The sequence below is a fragment of the Megascapheus bottae genome, chromosome 11 (assembly GCF_031878675.1).
Source record: "Megascapheus bottae isolate mThoBot1 chromosome 11, mThoBot2.hap1, whole genome shotgun sequence".
NCBI classification, from domain to species: Eukaryota; Metazoa; Chordata; class Mammalia; order Rodentia; family Geomyidae; genus Megascapheus; species Megascapheus bottae.
This window is the reverse complement of record NC_143519.1, coordinates 63,612,376-63,627,288: the sequence shown is the minus strand read 5'-3', so window position 1 is coordinate 63,627,288 and position 14,913 is coordinate 63,612,376. Positions and strand designations below refer to the sequence as shown.

The 14,913-nt window shown below is 41.8% G+C and overlaps 1 protein-coding gene across 1 annotated transcript in view; it reads right to left on the bottom strand.

Moving 5' to 3' along the window:
* Parp4 (poly(ADP-ribose) polymerase family member 4) overlaps positions 1–14,913 on the bottom strand; it is a 102,249-nt gene that overhangs the window by 10,131 nt on the left and 77,205 nt on the right. The window contains exons 25-31 of the mRNA XM_090342432.1: positions 14,548–14,647; positions 11,677–11,847; positions 11,113–11,193; positions 10,456–10,536; positions 9,227–9,322; positions 7,223–7,348; positions 3,558–3,617 (exon numbers count right to left, since the gene is read on the bottom strand). Coding sequence (XP_090198558.1) covers positions 3,558–3,617; positions 7,223–7,348; positions 9,227–9,322; positions 10,456–10,536; positions 11,113–11,193; positions 11,677–11,847; positions 14,548–14,647 — 715 coding nt within the window. The remainder of the gene's footprint in view (positions 1–3,557; positions 3,618–7,222; positions 7,349–9,226; positions 9,323–10,455; positions 10,537–11,112; positions 11,194–11,676; positions 11,848–14,547; positions 14,648–14,913) is intronic.

Genomic DNA, 14,913 nt, shown 5'->3' with positions numbered 1-14,913 from the left:
AACTACTCAGGAAGCCAAGCTCTGAGGATCATAGTTGAAAACCAACCTGGACAGGAAAGTCCGTGAGAGTCTCCAAATTACTCCATTGGAAAACTGGAAGTAGAGCTGTGCTCAAAGTGGTGAGGCACTAGCCTTGAATAGAAAAGTTCATTGGTGGCTCAAACCTGTAATCCTAGCTACTCAGGAGGCTGAGATCTGAGGATCAAGGTTCAAAGCTAGCCTGGGTGCTAAAGGACCTGAGACTCTTCTCTCCAATTAACCTCTAGAAAATGGGAAGTGGGGCTTGGCTCAAGGGTAGGGAGATAGCCTTAAGCTGAAGAGCTCAGGGACAACACCCAGGCCCAGAGTTCAAGCCCCATGACGTACAAAATAAAAAAAAAAAATTCAGGGATAGTGTCCAGGCCCTGAATTCAAGCCCCATGACTGACCAAAAAAAAAAATTCATAACAGTCACTCTTCACATAATGCTTGATCCTCAGGGGACAATGAAGCAAGGACAAAGGTGAAAAGATTTGTCTTTGTACAAAGGTCATCTTTGATTTTGATGAGAGGTACTGTATTTGTGTATTTCTAGTCAGGCCATGTTTTAGTGCAACGTTTAGCTTTGTACTCCTGGTTGCTGTGTCTTATGTCCCTTGCTTGTTCCTTATTACACTGATTTAAGGGCCTGGGGCACACAGCTCAAATGCAGAGTGCCTGCCTCATAGAACCTAGTAGGAGGATCTGAGTTCAAACACCAGTATTGAGAGGTAGGAAAAAAAAAAGCTGAGAACTGATGTCTCACATCTGTAATTCTGAGATGTGAGTAGGAGGTTCAAAACCAGCTCAAGGACAAAAGTCTATGAGACTCGTATCTCCAAATAACCAGCAAAGAGCCAGAAGTAGAGGTATGGCTCAAGTGGTAGAGTGCTAGCCTTGAGCAAAATGGCCAAACCAAAAACTAAAAAAAAAATGGCCAAGCCAGAGTGCAAAGCCCTGAGTTCTAGACACAGTACCAGCAAAGGAAGAAAGGAATGAGAAAAAGAAGGAAAAAAGGAAGGAAGAAGGGAAGGAAAAAAAGAAGGAAGGAAAACGATACTTGAAGTATTCAACATCATTTAAACAAAATATCTTTGTTTTCTTTCTTTTTTTGAAGTGTGAGGGAAAGAAAGGAGTGACATTAAGAAAATGAAGGCCAGATGCTGGTGGCTCATGCCTGTAATCCTAAGTACTCAGGAGGTTGAAATCTGAGGATTACTGTTCAAAGCCAACTGGGAAAAGTCCATTATCCCCAATTAATCAGCAAAAAAGTAGGAAATGGAGGTATGGCTCAAGTGTTGGTGTCTTGAGTGAAAAAGCCAAGTGAGAGAATGAGGGTCTAAGTTTAAGCTCCAATACTGACTCACACATGAGCACACATACATACATATAAACACATACATATATATATTCACAAAGAAAATTACAGCCACTGCATGGTGTCAATCTTGTCTCATAATATTTTGGCAAAAGATAAAATAAAAAATCAGAGTAACAAGTAACCTGGAATCTTAGCTAATCTGGAGGCTGAGATCTAAGGATCGAGGTTTGATCCAGTAGCCAACCTGCAAAAGGCCAGAAGTGGAAGTATGGCTCAAGTGGTAGTGTACCAGCCTTGATTTAAAAAAAAAAAAAAGCAAAGCAAAATCTGGATGCCAGTAGCTCATGCATGCCTGTAATCCTATATACTCTGAAGGCTGAAATCAGAGGACCATAGTTTGAAGCCAGCCAGGGCAGAAAAGTCCATGAGCCTCTTATCTCCAATTAAGTACCAAAAAGCTGAAGTGGAGCTATGGCTCAGGTGGTAGAGCACTAGCCTTAAGAAAGCTCAAGGACAGTGCTCAGACCCTGAATTCAAGCCCTGGCAAAAGAGAGGAGAGAGGAGAGAGAGAGGAGAGAGAGAGGAGAGAGGAGAGAGGAGAGAGGAGAGAGAGAGAAAGAGACAGAGAGACAGAGAGACAGAGAGAGAGAGACAGAGACAGAGACAGAGACAGACAGAGACAGAGAGACAGAGACAGAGGAGAAACAGCAGCCAGGAACTGAGGATCAATGTTTGAAGCCAGCCTAGGCAGTAGTCTATAGTCTCGGAAATTCTTACCTTAATTAACCACCAAAAAAACTGAAAGTAGACCTGTGGCTCATATGGTGGAACACCCAGGCCAAGTACTCCAGCCCTTACAATCAGCACTCAGAAAAAAAAACAAAAACGAAACAAAACAAAAAAAACCCTCAATGTGGATGAAACTTTAGTTTTCTGTGGATGAAAACTGCTTGAGATATTTTGGAGATAATTAGCTTGTAATTTTGCCCTTGAAAATGAACTTTTTATTTTAAAAAGTATATGTATTTGTCATTGCAGTCACATTAATTTCAAACAATTAATATTGAAGAACATGACAAAATACATATAAATATATTTTTGTCAGTCATGGGACTTGAACTCTGCACCTGGGCGTTGTCCCTGAGCTCTATCAGCTAAAGGCTACCGCCCTACCCTTGAGCCATAGCACCACTTCCCGTTTTCCAGTGGTTAACTGGAGATACAAGTGTCATGCTCTTTAGTGCTCGGACTGGCTTTGAATCTCGACCCTCAGATCTCACTCAGCTTCCTGAGTAGTCAGGATTATAGACAGGCATGAGCCACCTTGTCCAGCACAAAATACATATTTTAAAAATAATTCCTGGGCTTGGGATGTGGCTTCATGGTTCAGTACTAGGACCCTGAGGTGGATCCTGAGAACCACAGAAAGAAAATTTAAATTATAAACCTTTCTAAACTTAAATGTAATATAGCTACTCGGGAAACAGAAAAACAAACAAAAAAACTAAAACCCAAACACCAAACAAAATCAAGAAATTCAAAGATTAAAAACTGTTCTAGACACGTTCTAGAATTATCTTATGATAACTCCAGCTACTTGGGAAATTGAGGCTGGAGGATCACAACCCAGAAAAATCTACATGACAAAAAAAATCATAAGCAAGGTTAACATATGAATGACAGTGGAACATGAGGCCTGGTAGCTTAAGTCTATTATCCTAGCACTTGAGGGTCTAAGGTAAGAGTGCTGTGAGTTCCATGATAGCCTGGGCTACACAGCAAGACTGTCTCAAAAAAAAAAAATCAAAACAACAAATGGAACAAACAAACACAAATAGCAAACTGGGATAGAAACACAAACAGCAGCCAGGAGTTTGGCTTAGTGGTAGAGTGCTTGCCTAGCATGCACGAAGACCCAGGTTCGATTCCTCGGTACCACATACATAGAAAAAAGCAGGAAGTGGTGCTGAGGCTCAAGTGGTAGAGCTCTAGCCTTGAGAAAGTCCAAGGACAGTGCTCAGGCCCTGAGCTCAAGCCCAGGACTGGCAAAAAATAAAAAACAAAACAAAACAGGAACAGTAAGCTGGGAAATATATACATATAAAAAATATACATAACATTTTATAACAAATATATATTTATAATATGAAATATTATCATATGTATATGTTTTCCTTTCCCTTCAAGTTGATTATTAATGTGTTTAATGGTGGTATACCTTCACCAAGTTGGTACCACCCATGTCTTCATCTTGCTCAACTTCTAGTTCACACTCAGTCTGTTAGGACAAATCAAGGAAAGTAAGGCATGGAAAGAGCAACCAGGAATTTATAGAGTAGCATTGTACTTAAAAGCATATAAATGCAGCAGGCACCAGTGGCTCATACCTGTCATCCTAGCTACTCAGGAGGCTGAGATCTGAGGATCCTGGGTTGAAGCCAGCCCAGGCATGAGAGTCTATGAGACTCTTCAATTAACCATCAGAAAACTGGAAGTGGCACTATGGCTCAAAGTGGTAGAGCACTATACTTGAGCTGAAGAGCTCAGGGACAATGCCCAGGCCCAGACAGAGTTCAAGCCCTGCAACCAACCGAAAAAATGAAGAAAAAGAAAAAGAGTTTATTTATATTTCATATATACCTGGTACATATGGTATAGAAGGTGGATAGGTTGTTTTATTATTGTTTGTGTATTGGTACTGGGGATTGAACTCAAGGCTTTATGCCATCTCTTGGCTCATTTTGCTCAAGGCTGGTGCTTTACCACTTGAGTCATAGCTCTACTTCTGGCTTTTTTTTCTGTGTATGCGGTACCCAGGAATAAACCCAGGGTTTTATTGGTCTTGGGGCTTGAACTCTGGGTCTGGGTGCTGTCCCTGAGCTCTTCAGCTCAAGGCTACTGCCCCACCTCTTGAGCCATAGTGCAACATCAGTTTTTCAAGTGGTAAGTTAGAGATAAGAATCTCATGGACTTTAGTGGCAAGGCTGGCTTTAAACCATGATCCTCTTACCTCAGCCTCCTGAATAGCTAGGATTACAGACATTAGCCACTGACACTCAGCTACAGATTCTTAAAAATAAATTTTCATTGTACTTAAAATTACATATCTCTTAGCAACATGATATATATATATTGAAGTACCCTCTTTTTTCTTTATTTATGATCCAAGTGGATGACTATTTTTCTCTTGGATTACTGATCATTTTCTTAGTAACTCAAGGAAGAAAATTAAACTACTACTTTTGTGAATACATTTTTTCCAAGTGATCATTTTGTTTCCAGATTTTGTTTCTCAGAAGTCTAAATCTCTTTAGATTTTTGGAATACCATTTAAAGGTAATCTGATGTTAGCTCAGCTTTTCAGTAGTTTTGGTTCATTTATATTTTGGTTCAGGACACAATACCTGGTTTTGCAGTGGTTGTTCCTCCAGCAGCTTTAACTTCATATTGACAGGAGGATGTGAACAAATATAAACACAGTTTTCCCAAGTTATCACCATTACTCAAGTTTTCATTCATTCATTTATCTACTCATTCATTCGATTTTGGAACTGGGTATTGAACCCAGTGCCTCCCACATGTGAATTCCCTTTTGTTATTTCCTTCCTTCCTACCTTTGTTCCTTCCCCTCCCTCCCTCCCTCCCTTCTTCTCTCTCTCCTTCCTTCCTTCCATCTGTTTCTTCCTCCTTCTCCCTTCTCTCCCTTCCTCCTTCCTTCCTTGGTTCTTTCTCTCCTACCTTTCTTCCCTCCCTCCTTCCCTTTTTTTCTTTTCCTTTTCTGATGGGATTGCTCAATCTAGTTTGAATTTATATGCTTAAGCAATCTTCCTGCTGTACCCTCCTAAGTAGCTGTGACTGTAATACATGTGCTAACACGCCAAGCTCATTAGTCCCTCTGCTCCTTGATTTTTTTGACAGTCATGGGGCTTGAACTCATGGCTTGGGTGCTGTCCTGAGCTTTTTTTGTTCAAGGCTAGCCCTCTACCATTTTAAGCCACAGCTCCACTTCAGGCTTTGGAGTGTCTAACTGGACATAGAAGTCTCATGGACTTTCTTCCCTGGGCTGGCATGGAACTGCGATCCTCAAATCTCAGCCTCCTGAGTAGGATTACAGGTGGGAGCTACTGGTACCCACCTTCATTAGTCCCTTTTATAGTCACTAACCTAAAAGCAACTATAAAATAAAACCCGATTACTGAGTGAAGGATTAAAAAAATATATTTTCCTCCTCTATTCCCTTCTTTTCCCTCCTCTCCTTTCTCCTTTTTTTTTGGCAGTCCTGGGGACTGAACTTAGAGCCTGAGCACTATCCTTGGACTTCCCTCAAGATTAATGCTCTACCACTTGAGCCACAGCATCAGTTCTGGCTTTTCTATATATGTGGTACCAAGGAATCGAACCCAGGTCTTCATGCATGCTAGGCGAGCACTCTACCACTAGGCCAAACTCCTGGCCTCCTCTTCTTTTCTTGTACTAGTACTAGGGTTATCCTCAGGGCCAGGCATTCTTGCTAGGCTTTTTCAAGGTGAGTGCTCTACCACTTGAGCTGCATCTCTACTTCTAGCTAGAAGTGAATTTTGGTGTTGAATTAGCAGTAAATCTCACAGATTTTTCTGTCTAGGCTGGCTTTGAAAACTGACCCTCAGATCTCAGCCTCCTTAGTAGCTAGGATTACAGGTTTGCTTAATTGTTTTTGTTGTTATTTACTATCTCAAAACTCAGCAAATAGCAAATGCTAGCTAACATATTAATTTTTGTGTGTGTGCATGTGTGTTGGTACTGTAGCTTGAACTCGGCCTGATATTTAGATTTTTTTGCTCAAGGATAGCTCTCTACTGCTTTAGCTACACTTCCAATTCTACTTTTTCTTTTCTGTTGGTGGTAGGGCTTGATCTCTGGGCCTTGGCGCTGTCCCTGAGCTCTTCGGCTCAAGGCTAGCGCTCTACCACTTCAGCCACATCTCCACTTCTCCCATTCTACCTCTTTTTTTTTTTTTTTTTTTTTTTGGAGTGTATTGATGATAGGTGTCTCATGAACTTTCTTACCTGGGCTGGTTTTGACCTCAGAACTCAACCTTCTAAGGAGCTAGGATTACAGGTGTATAGCTTCTATTTTAAAATATTTTAAACTAACTTTCTTGTATCAAAATCTCTGCTTTTTTGCTTGGGTCTTTTTTTTTTTTTTTTTTTTTGCCAGTCCTGGGCTCAGGGCCTGAGCACTGTCCCTGGATTTTTCTCAAGGCTAGGGCTTTACCACTTGAGCCACAGCACCACTTCTGGCTTTTTGCTACATATGTGGTACTAAGGAATTGAGCCTGGGTCTTTGTGCATGCTAGGCAAGCACTCTACCCCTAGGCCAAACTCCCAGGCCCTGTTTGGGTCTTTTTTTAACTGTATTTTTTTGTCCTTTCTTTTTTTGGTATTGAGGATCGAACCCAGGACATTGCACTTGCTAGGCAAGTACTTTGCCACTGAGCTACAACTCAGTCCTTCTTTCCTTTTTTTTGGTACATGGAATCAACCCTACAGCCATGCCCATAGTCACTTTAAAATGGAGTGAAACTGGAAATGGTGGTACATTTTTTAAATCCATGTACTCAGAAGGCAGAACCAGGAAGATAAATTTGGGCTACATAGTAAGATTTTTTTTCTTCAAAAAGATCAAAATAGGAAGTGGTGCTATGGCTTCAAGTGGTACAACTCAAGCCCTACAGCTTGACAAAAACAAAACAAAACATAATAGGCAAGGTGTCAGCGCCCTGTAGGAGGTGTCAGTATGTATTACGACTGTCCAAGGCTACATATAGTAACGGGCCTTGCTTAGTCACCTAGCCACATGCTTCTAGAACATAACCCCATTGTGAAACAAGGAATGACTATTTACCTGTGTTATACTGGCTGTCTCTGGTAACTCCTCTTGCCACGTCATGTATGGCAGAAAGTCTATATCTTCTTTGGCAATAAGTTCAGAAATATTTGGATTACTAGGAAAGGGTGACTTGTTATCATCCTGTAGTGAAAATACAATTGAATTCAATTTAACCCAGATATGATAAAATTAAATTGCAATCACACATTCCAAAGCCTTGTGGAAACTGGGTTTGCTGTATTGGAGTGTAAGACTAGTTAATGTGTCCCTGGACCACTGGGGCTGGGTGAGAGGTCTTCATTACTGGGTGCTCTGTTTTAGTCACTTGTCCATTCACCTTTCCATATTCCATTCCATTTGGAAGGGAAAAGGTCTTGCTTAGGTATGAGAAACCCAGGTTTTTTCTATTTTTTTTTTTTTTTGTTGTTGTTGTTGTTGGTTGTGGGGCTTGAATTCTGGGCCTGGGCCCTGTCCCTGAACTCTTCAGCTCAAAGGTAATGCTCTATCACTTTAAGCCACAGTGCCATTTCCACAGTGTCATTTCTGGTGTTTAATGGGTGATGAATCTCACAGACTTTTGTGCCCAGGCTGGCTTTTTTTTTTTTTTTTTTGTCAATCCTGGGGCTTGAACTCAGGGGCTGAGCATTGTCCTTGGTCTTCCTTGAGGCTAGCGCTCTACCACTTGAGCTAAGGTCATGCTACCACTAGGCCATGCTCCTAGCCCTTTTCTAGTTTTTGAATATCTTGAATTAATAAAAGATGACAAATGCTAAAAAAAAAATCACAAAATTGTAGTTACTCATGACATTAAAAACTGTAACATATAGGCAGGGGATTTGGCCTAGTGGTAGAGTGCTTGCCTAGCATGCACAAAGACCTGGGTTTGATTCATCGGTATGACATACATAGAAAAAAGCCAGAAAAGGTGCTGTGGCTCAAGTGGTAGAGCTCTAGCCTTGAGAAAATCCAAGGACAGTGCTCAGGCCCTGAGTTCAAGTCCCAGGACTGGCAAAAAAAAAAGGTAACATATGTATCTCAAATCTTGACACCAAGGAGACCCTTCCTCTAACCTTGCGTTTTTTTAAAATTTTTTTTGCCAGTCCTGGGCTTGAGCTCAGGGCCTGAGCATTGTCCTTGGACTTTCTCAAGGCTAGAGCTCTACCACTTGAGCCTCAGCACCACTTCTGGCTTTTTTTTTTTTTTTCTATGTATGTGGTACCGAGGAATCGAACCCGGGTCTTCATGCATGCTAGGCAAGCACTTTAACCACTAGGCCAAACTCCCGGCCCCTAACCTTGCATTTTGTTTAGTGCTTTGATTTTCTTTAGATATAACCTAAACTGACTTAGAACTTCTGCTTGAGTCTCTCAACAGCTGTGATGACCAGCATGTATTACCATACCTGACTAAAGAGTGACTTTTAAATTGCCTTTTTGGTGATACTGGTGTTTGAGCTCAGGGCTTGTATTTAGTAGGCCCTTCTACTTGCCTCCAGTCATTTTGCTTTAGTTATTTTTCAGGTACAGTGTCAACTTTTTGCTACAGGCTATCCTGACAAGGAACTTTCATCCTCCTATTTATTGCCTCAGGAGTGGTTGGGATCATAAGTGTACACCACCATACTCAGCTGCTGGTTGACAAGGGGTCTTGGGAATTTTTTTTGCCTGGGCTGGCCTCAGATTGAACTCCTCTATCTCTGCCTTTTAAATAGCTGGGATTACCCATGTAAGCTGAGCCCCACTCAGAGTGACTTCTTTTTTTGGTCCTGGGGCTTGAACTCAAGACCTGGGTGCTGTCCCTGAGCATCTTTGTGCTCAAGGCCAGTGGTCTATCACTTGAGCCAAGGTGCCACTTCTAGCTTTTTTGTGTAGTAGGTTGGCTTTGAACTGCGATCCTTAAATCTTAGCCTCCTGAGTAGCTAGTATTACAGGTGTGTGCCACTGGTGCCTGGCCACAGTGACTTTCATAATGTGAAAATATAAACAAAACAGAGTATAGCCTTGAATAAATAATACATACCCTTTTCTCAACTGCCACAAAACTTGTGAACTGTGTTATGAGAGAGTTTTCTTTACTGAGTTTAATAATCAGAGATTTCATGATTTGTTTCTTCATCTAGAATAGAATAAAACAAATGAAGACATAGCTTAAATTAATATGACTGATTGAGAGGGTAATAAATGATCTAAGGAGGTATTTTCTTTGACATATTATAATTAGCATTTCAAAGTAGACATGGAATTAGGTCCTATCAACATTCCTTGTGAAATGGGATCAAGTGACTTCACTATATGATAAAAGAAGCAATTTCTCTTGCTACAGCTCTTGGTAATTTACTAAGTGTTCTCACACATATGGCTTTGGTCATTCTCAAGAGACTGGAAATGAGTGGCTCCCATTGGGAAGCTGAGGACACAGAGGCAGAGTGACCTGGTCAGGATTGTTCAGAGCAGGGCTGCTTTGTGGTCTTCAGAGATAAAGGGCTTAAACAGAGCACAAAAGCTGCAAATCTGAGCACAGAGTGAAGCAGGGAAAACATAAGGCCATTTCTTGCTGCTGTGATTGTCATCGAGGCTATCTAAACCCTGCATGGCACAGCCTTCTTTCGGGTTGGCATTGAATACTAGTGTTCTCAGTCACTCAAGATCACAACCTATGAGAGTGGCTGGGTGAGAGGGGCCCTCCAACAGGACTCACATCTACAGCATGGGCAGAGCAAGGTGGCTAGGGCCATGCTTGTCCTCAGGCAGCTTACCCAGGCCCCTCCCATTTCCCTCATAGGAGATCCGAGTCAACACTCAGAAAAGGACAGTTCCTTAGGATTCTTGAAAGCCAAGTGATAGCAGGGTGATTTTTGTTTGTTTTCCAGCCCTGGAGCTTGATCTCAGGGCCTGGGAACTGACCCTGAACTTCTTTTGCTCAAGGTTAGTACTCTACCACTTGAGCCATGGTACTACTTCCGTCTTTTTTTGTTTATGTGGTACTGAGGAATTGAACTCAGGGCTACAGGCATGCTAGGCAAGCACTCTACCACTAAGCCACTGTCCCAGCCCTACAGCAGTTCTTCTGCTAGTTCATTCAATAACCATCACTGAGTACCTACATCCTTGGAATGACATCACATTGCAGGAATGATGTCACACTATAAGTCTTCTCTATCCAGCTTTACTTTGCCATGGATATGCCCATTTTAAAAGAATCTAGATCTAGGACAACATATAATGAGTTTCAGGAGGAAAAGAACAAACCTCATGGCCAGTTTCATTGTCATGGAGAATGCCATCTTCATAATCTCTGATCAGAGCTTGTGCAGCCAGCTTGTGAATCATCTTTGTTTAGGCAGCAAGGAAAAAAATGTTCCAATTATTTTTAGTAAAAGATCTGTATAGACCATCATTTGGCTTACTCCTGTTTTTATGTGCCATTACTAGGGCTTGAATTCAGGGCCTGGGTGCTATCCCGGAGCTTTTTTGCTCAAAACTAGCATTCTACTCTTGATCTGTACCTCCCCTCTGGTTTCTTGTTAGTTAATTAGAGATAAAAGTCACAGACTTTCCTGCCCAGAGATCCTCAGATTTCAGACCTCAGCCTCCTGAGATTACAGGCATGAACCACTGATACCCCACATCTTGTCTGGCTTTTTGACTGTAGACTGGTGTTCTACCAATTGAGCCACAGCTCCAGATCCAGCTGTTTGTTCTTTACTTGGAGATAAGTCTCATGGACTTTTCTGCCAGGTCTAACTTCAAACTGAGATTCTCAGATCTTACTCAGCCTTTTAAGTAGTCAGGACTATTGGTATGAGCCACTGGCCTAGCTTCACTCCATATACTTTAATGGGAAGCCAGGACCTACCTCACACAAGGCCACACCCCAGCACATAGTTTAAAAGTGTTGATTCTTACAGTTCCAGTTGTCTTTTGGAGCTCAGTAGTTGACACCATTGTACGGAATTCTTTCTCCTGAATTAATGCACACAGACTTGCCTGGAATGGGAAAAACATTCTTGTCTCATTTGCACTCCTCTAGTGTCAGGGCTAGCATCACAGTGATTCTTTTTTTGTTGTTTTTTTTTTTTTTGAGGGTCATGGGGGCTTGAATTCTGCCTGGGCCTTGTCTCTGAACTCTTCAGCTCAAGGCTACCACCCTACCCTTGTGGTCAAGCCCCACTTCCCAGTTTTCTAGAGGTTAATTGGAGATAAGAGTCTCAGGTCCTTTTGTGCCAGGGCTTGCTTTGAACCTTGATCTTCAGATCTCAGCCTCCTGAGTAGCTAGGATTACAGGCGTGAGCCACCACGCCCGGTTCACAGGATTCTTTTGATGTCCTTTTCCCGGGAGATGGAAATAAAAAGCCTCTCCAGCTATTATTTTTTCCCCAGAAGAAGGGATCCAGCAGCAAGGAGAGGGAAAACAAAAGAAGAAATAAACACATTGCTCTTCCTGTAATGCAGCCAACTTCATCTTCTTACCTGTGTGCAATGAGGAATGAATCCGTAGACCAGAAGCCGGTCATTGTGGAACAAGGAAGGAACTCGGGCTGGGGCCTGTAGGGGCTCTGTATTATCTGGGCTGAACTGCTGCCACTTGATGGAAACAGAGTGGCAACTTGGGGACCGTAAGCGGGTCATTTGGTCTGTTATCTATAAGAAAAGAGGGATCACTTCTTCAATATTACGTTTATGAGGTAAGTATACATTCTATCTCTTGGTGGGTCTGATAGCTCTTTGATTTCCTTTTTCTTCTTTTTGCTACAAGGCACTTCTCTAAAGGGAGTCTACATGTGTGTGCATGCATAAACATATACATTTACATATGCATAATCTATAGATCCACATGTCTATATGTGTGTGCATGTGTCTATACATGTGCAAATACATATGCATGTGTGTATGTATATGTGATACATGCATGCATGCATATGTATGTATACATACACATACTGATTTCTCTCCTATTCAGGTACTGGTGTCTCATGCCTGCAATCCTAGCTACTCCGAAGCTGAGATCTGAGGATCGCAGTATGAAGGCAGACTGGAAAAAAAAGTCTCTCTTAAATCCAGTTAACCACCATACAGCTGGAACTGGATAGCTGTGCAAAAGACAAATGAGAGCATGAGGCCCAGAATTTAAGCCCCTAGCACTGGCAAAAAAAAGATTGGATCTTAAACTGACTGTGTAGTCCTGCCTGGCCTTGATCCTTCCACCTTATTGTCTAGAGTGCTGAGATTATAGGCATATATTGCTACATCTGACTAAAAAAAATGTTTTCCCCTGTAAGGCTTGCACTCTGGGCCTGGGCACTGTCCAGGAGCTTTTTCACTCAAGGCTAGCACTCTACCACTTTGAGACACAGTGCCACTTCTGGTTTTCTGGTGGTTAATTGTAGAAAAGAGTCTCACCGACTTTCCTGCCTGTATTGGAACTGAACCTTGATCTCAGCCTCCTGAGAATCACAGGCATGAGCCACAGTGCTCATTGATTCTCTTAGCTACTTGTTAATATACAACTTTAATAAGATAAGGTTCCAGATATAAATGGTAATTGTATATAGAAAAGGAGTGCTGGAGAAACTGGAATCCTAGTACCTTTCTGGTGGGAGTGTGAAATAGTGGATATGATCCAGTAATCCCAGGTATATACCCAGAAACTGCAGCTGAGCAGACACTTGTATACAAATGACAGCAGTCAAAGGGTGTCCTTCAATGAATGGATGGGGACTAAATGTCAAACTTGCACTTTTTCAGTACCAGTGGCAGATGGCTTCTTGAGTGTTCTTATGTAAGATGATATAGTATTTATAGAGCTCCTGCTAGGTCCAAATGGCCACATGTCCTTATGTTGAGGCTCTAGGACCCTTCTTTGGTTCCTTAACACTCCTGTCTTGCTTCTTTCCCAGACTACATAAACTCATGTGGAAGGCACCACACCAAAACTTGCTCCCAGCTAGAGTCTCTCCTATCTCCACCGGAAACCCTATTTCTCAGTGTTAGTCCCACCATTAGCTATTTTCAAGTTACCCCCACTAGATATTGCATTCTTTCAGACTCGCTATAAATACTTCACCTAGTAAGCAAGGAATGAGTCTCTAGATTTTTTGTTTGTTTGTAGGGCTTAAAGTTGCAGTATGGGCACTATCCCCGAGCTCTTTTGCTCAAGGCTCATGCTCTACTACTTTTTTTTGTTTTTGCTAGTCCTGGGGCTTGGACTCAGGACCTGGGTACTGTCCTTGGACACTCTTTTGCTCAATGCTACTGCTCTGCCCCTTGAGCCACAGGGATACTTCTGGCTTTTTCTTGGTATGTGGTACCGAGAAAGTGAACCCAGAGCTTCATGCATGCTAGGCAAGCACTCGACCACTAGACTATACTCCTGGTACTCATGAGCCACTTCTGGTTTTCTGGTGCTTAATTGTGGAGTCTCATGGACTTTCCTGTCTAGGCTATCTTTGAACTGCAATCTGTAGATCTTAGCCTCCTCAGTAGCTAGGGTTACAGGTATGAGCCACCAGAACCTGGTGAATCTATAGCTTTACCTGGAGGCTCCCTTCTTGCAGGGTTTTTCTGAATAAAATTATGTTAGTGTTGAGTTATTTCTGTCTTCTCCTTCCCTCTCCCCCTATTCTCTGCGAGTCCTAGGGCTTGAACTCAGAACCTGGGCACTGTCCTTGAACACTTTTGCTCAAGGCTATACTCTGCCACTTGAGCCATAGCACCACTTCTGGCTTTTTCTGTATATGTGGTACCGAGGCATCGAACCCAGCGCTTCATGTATGCTAGGCGAGCACTCTACCACTAGGATACACTCCCAGATCTCTCTGTCTACTCTTTCTCTTGCCTTTTTTTCTCCTTTTGAACCTAACAGAACTTATGAATGCTATGCAAATAGTTGTTATACTATGTTTCAGGAACTATGGCACGAAAAAATGTTGGAGTTAGAGATACAGCTCAGGTGACAAAACAGCAGCCAATGAGCAAAGAATTCAGATGCTGAGTTTGAGTTTTTGTCTTGGACAAAATTAAAAAGTGCATGTTTGACTTTTCTGAGGTTGTCTGAATTCAAAGATATGGAACCATGGGTACGGAGAGATATCATGCTTTGTTAATTAGCTATATATTATTAGAAATCACTAATCTAATTAGAAATCAAACTTTTATCTATGAGAATGACCCAATTAAGCAATCACTGTGTGCTAAACGGGCAGGGGTTCACTCCCTTGACAATTTTTCTTCTTTTGAGCTCCCCTGTTTGTTCATGAAAATACAAAAGTTATCATTAGACTTGTAAAAGCAACATTTCTACATGTAAAAATAGGCAAGAGATATGATGTTTAAAAAACATACCTGTTTTTTCCAACTATGTTTGGATTTTGAGTTAAAATATTCAAATACTCCAGCACCGCACTGGGACAAAGTTCTTAGGACATGACGATTTGCTGTAGAACTGATCATATTTCATATATTTTAATTGCTAAGGCAGTAAGTTATGAAGCACATGTTAACAACATTAAGAATGTGTAAAGCTTTCTACGGGCTGGTGGCCCACACCTATAATCCTTGTTACTAAAGACACTGAGACCTAAAGTTCAAAGCCAGCTCAGGCTAAAAAGTCAGTGAGACTCTTATCTCCAATTAACTAGCAAAATACCTGAAGTGGAACTGTGTCTCAAATGGTATAGCATCAATCTTGAGCAAAAAAGCCAAGGGAGA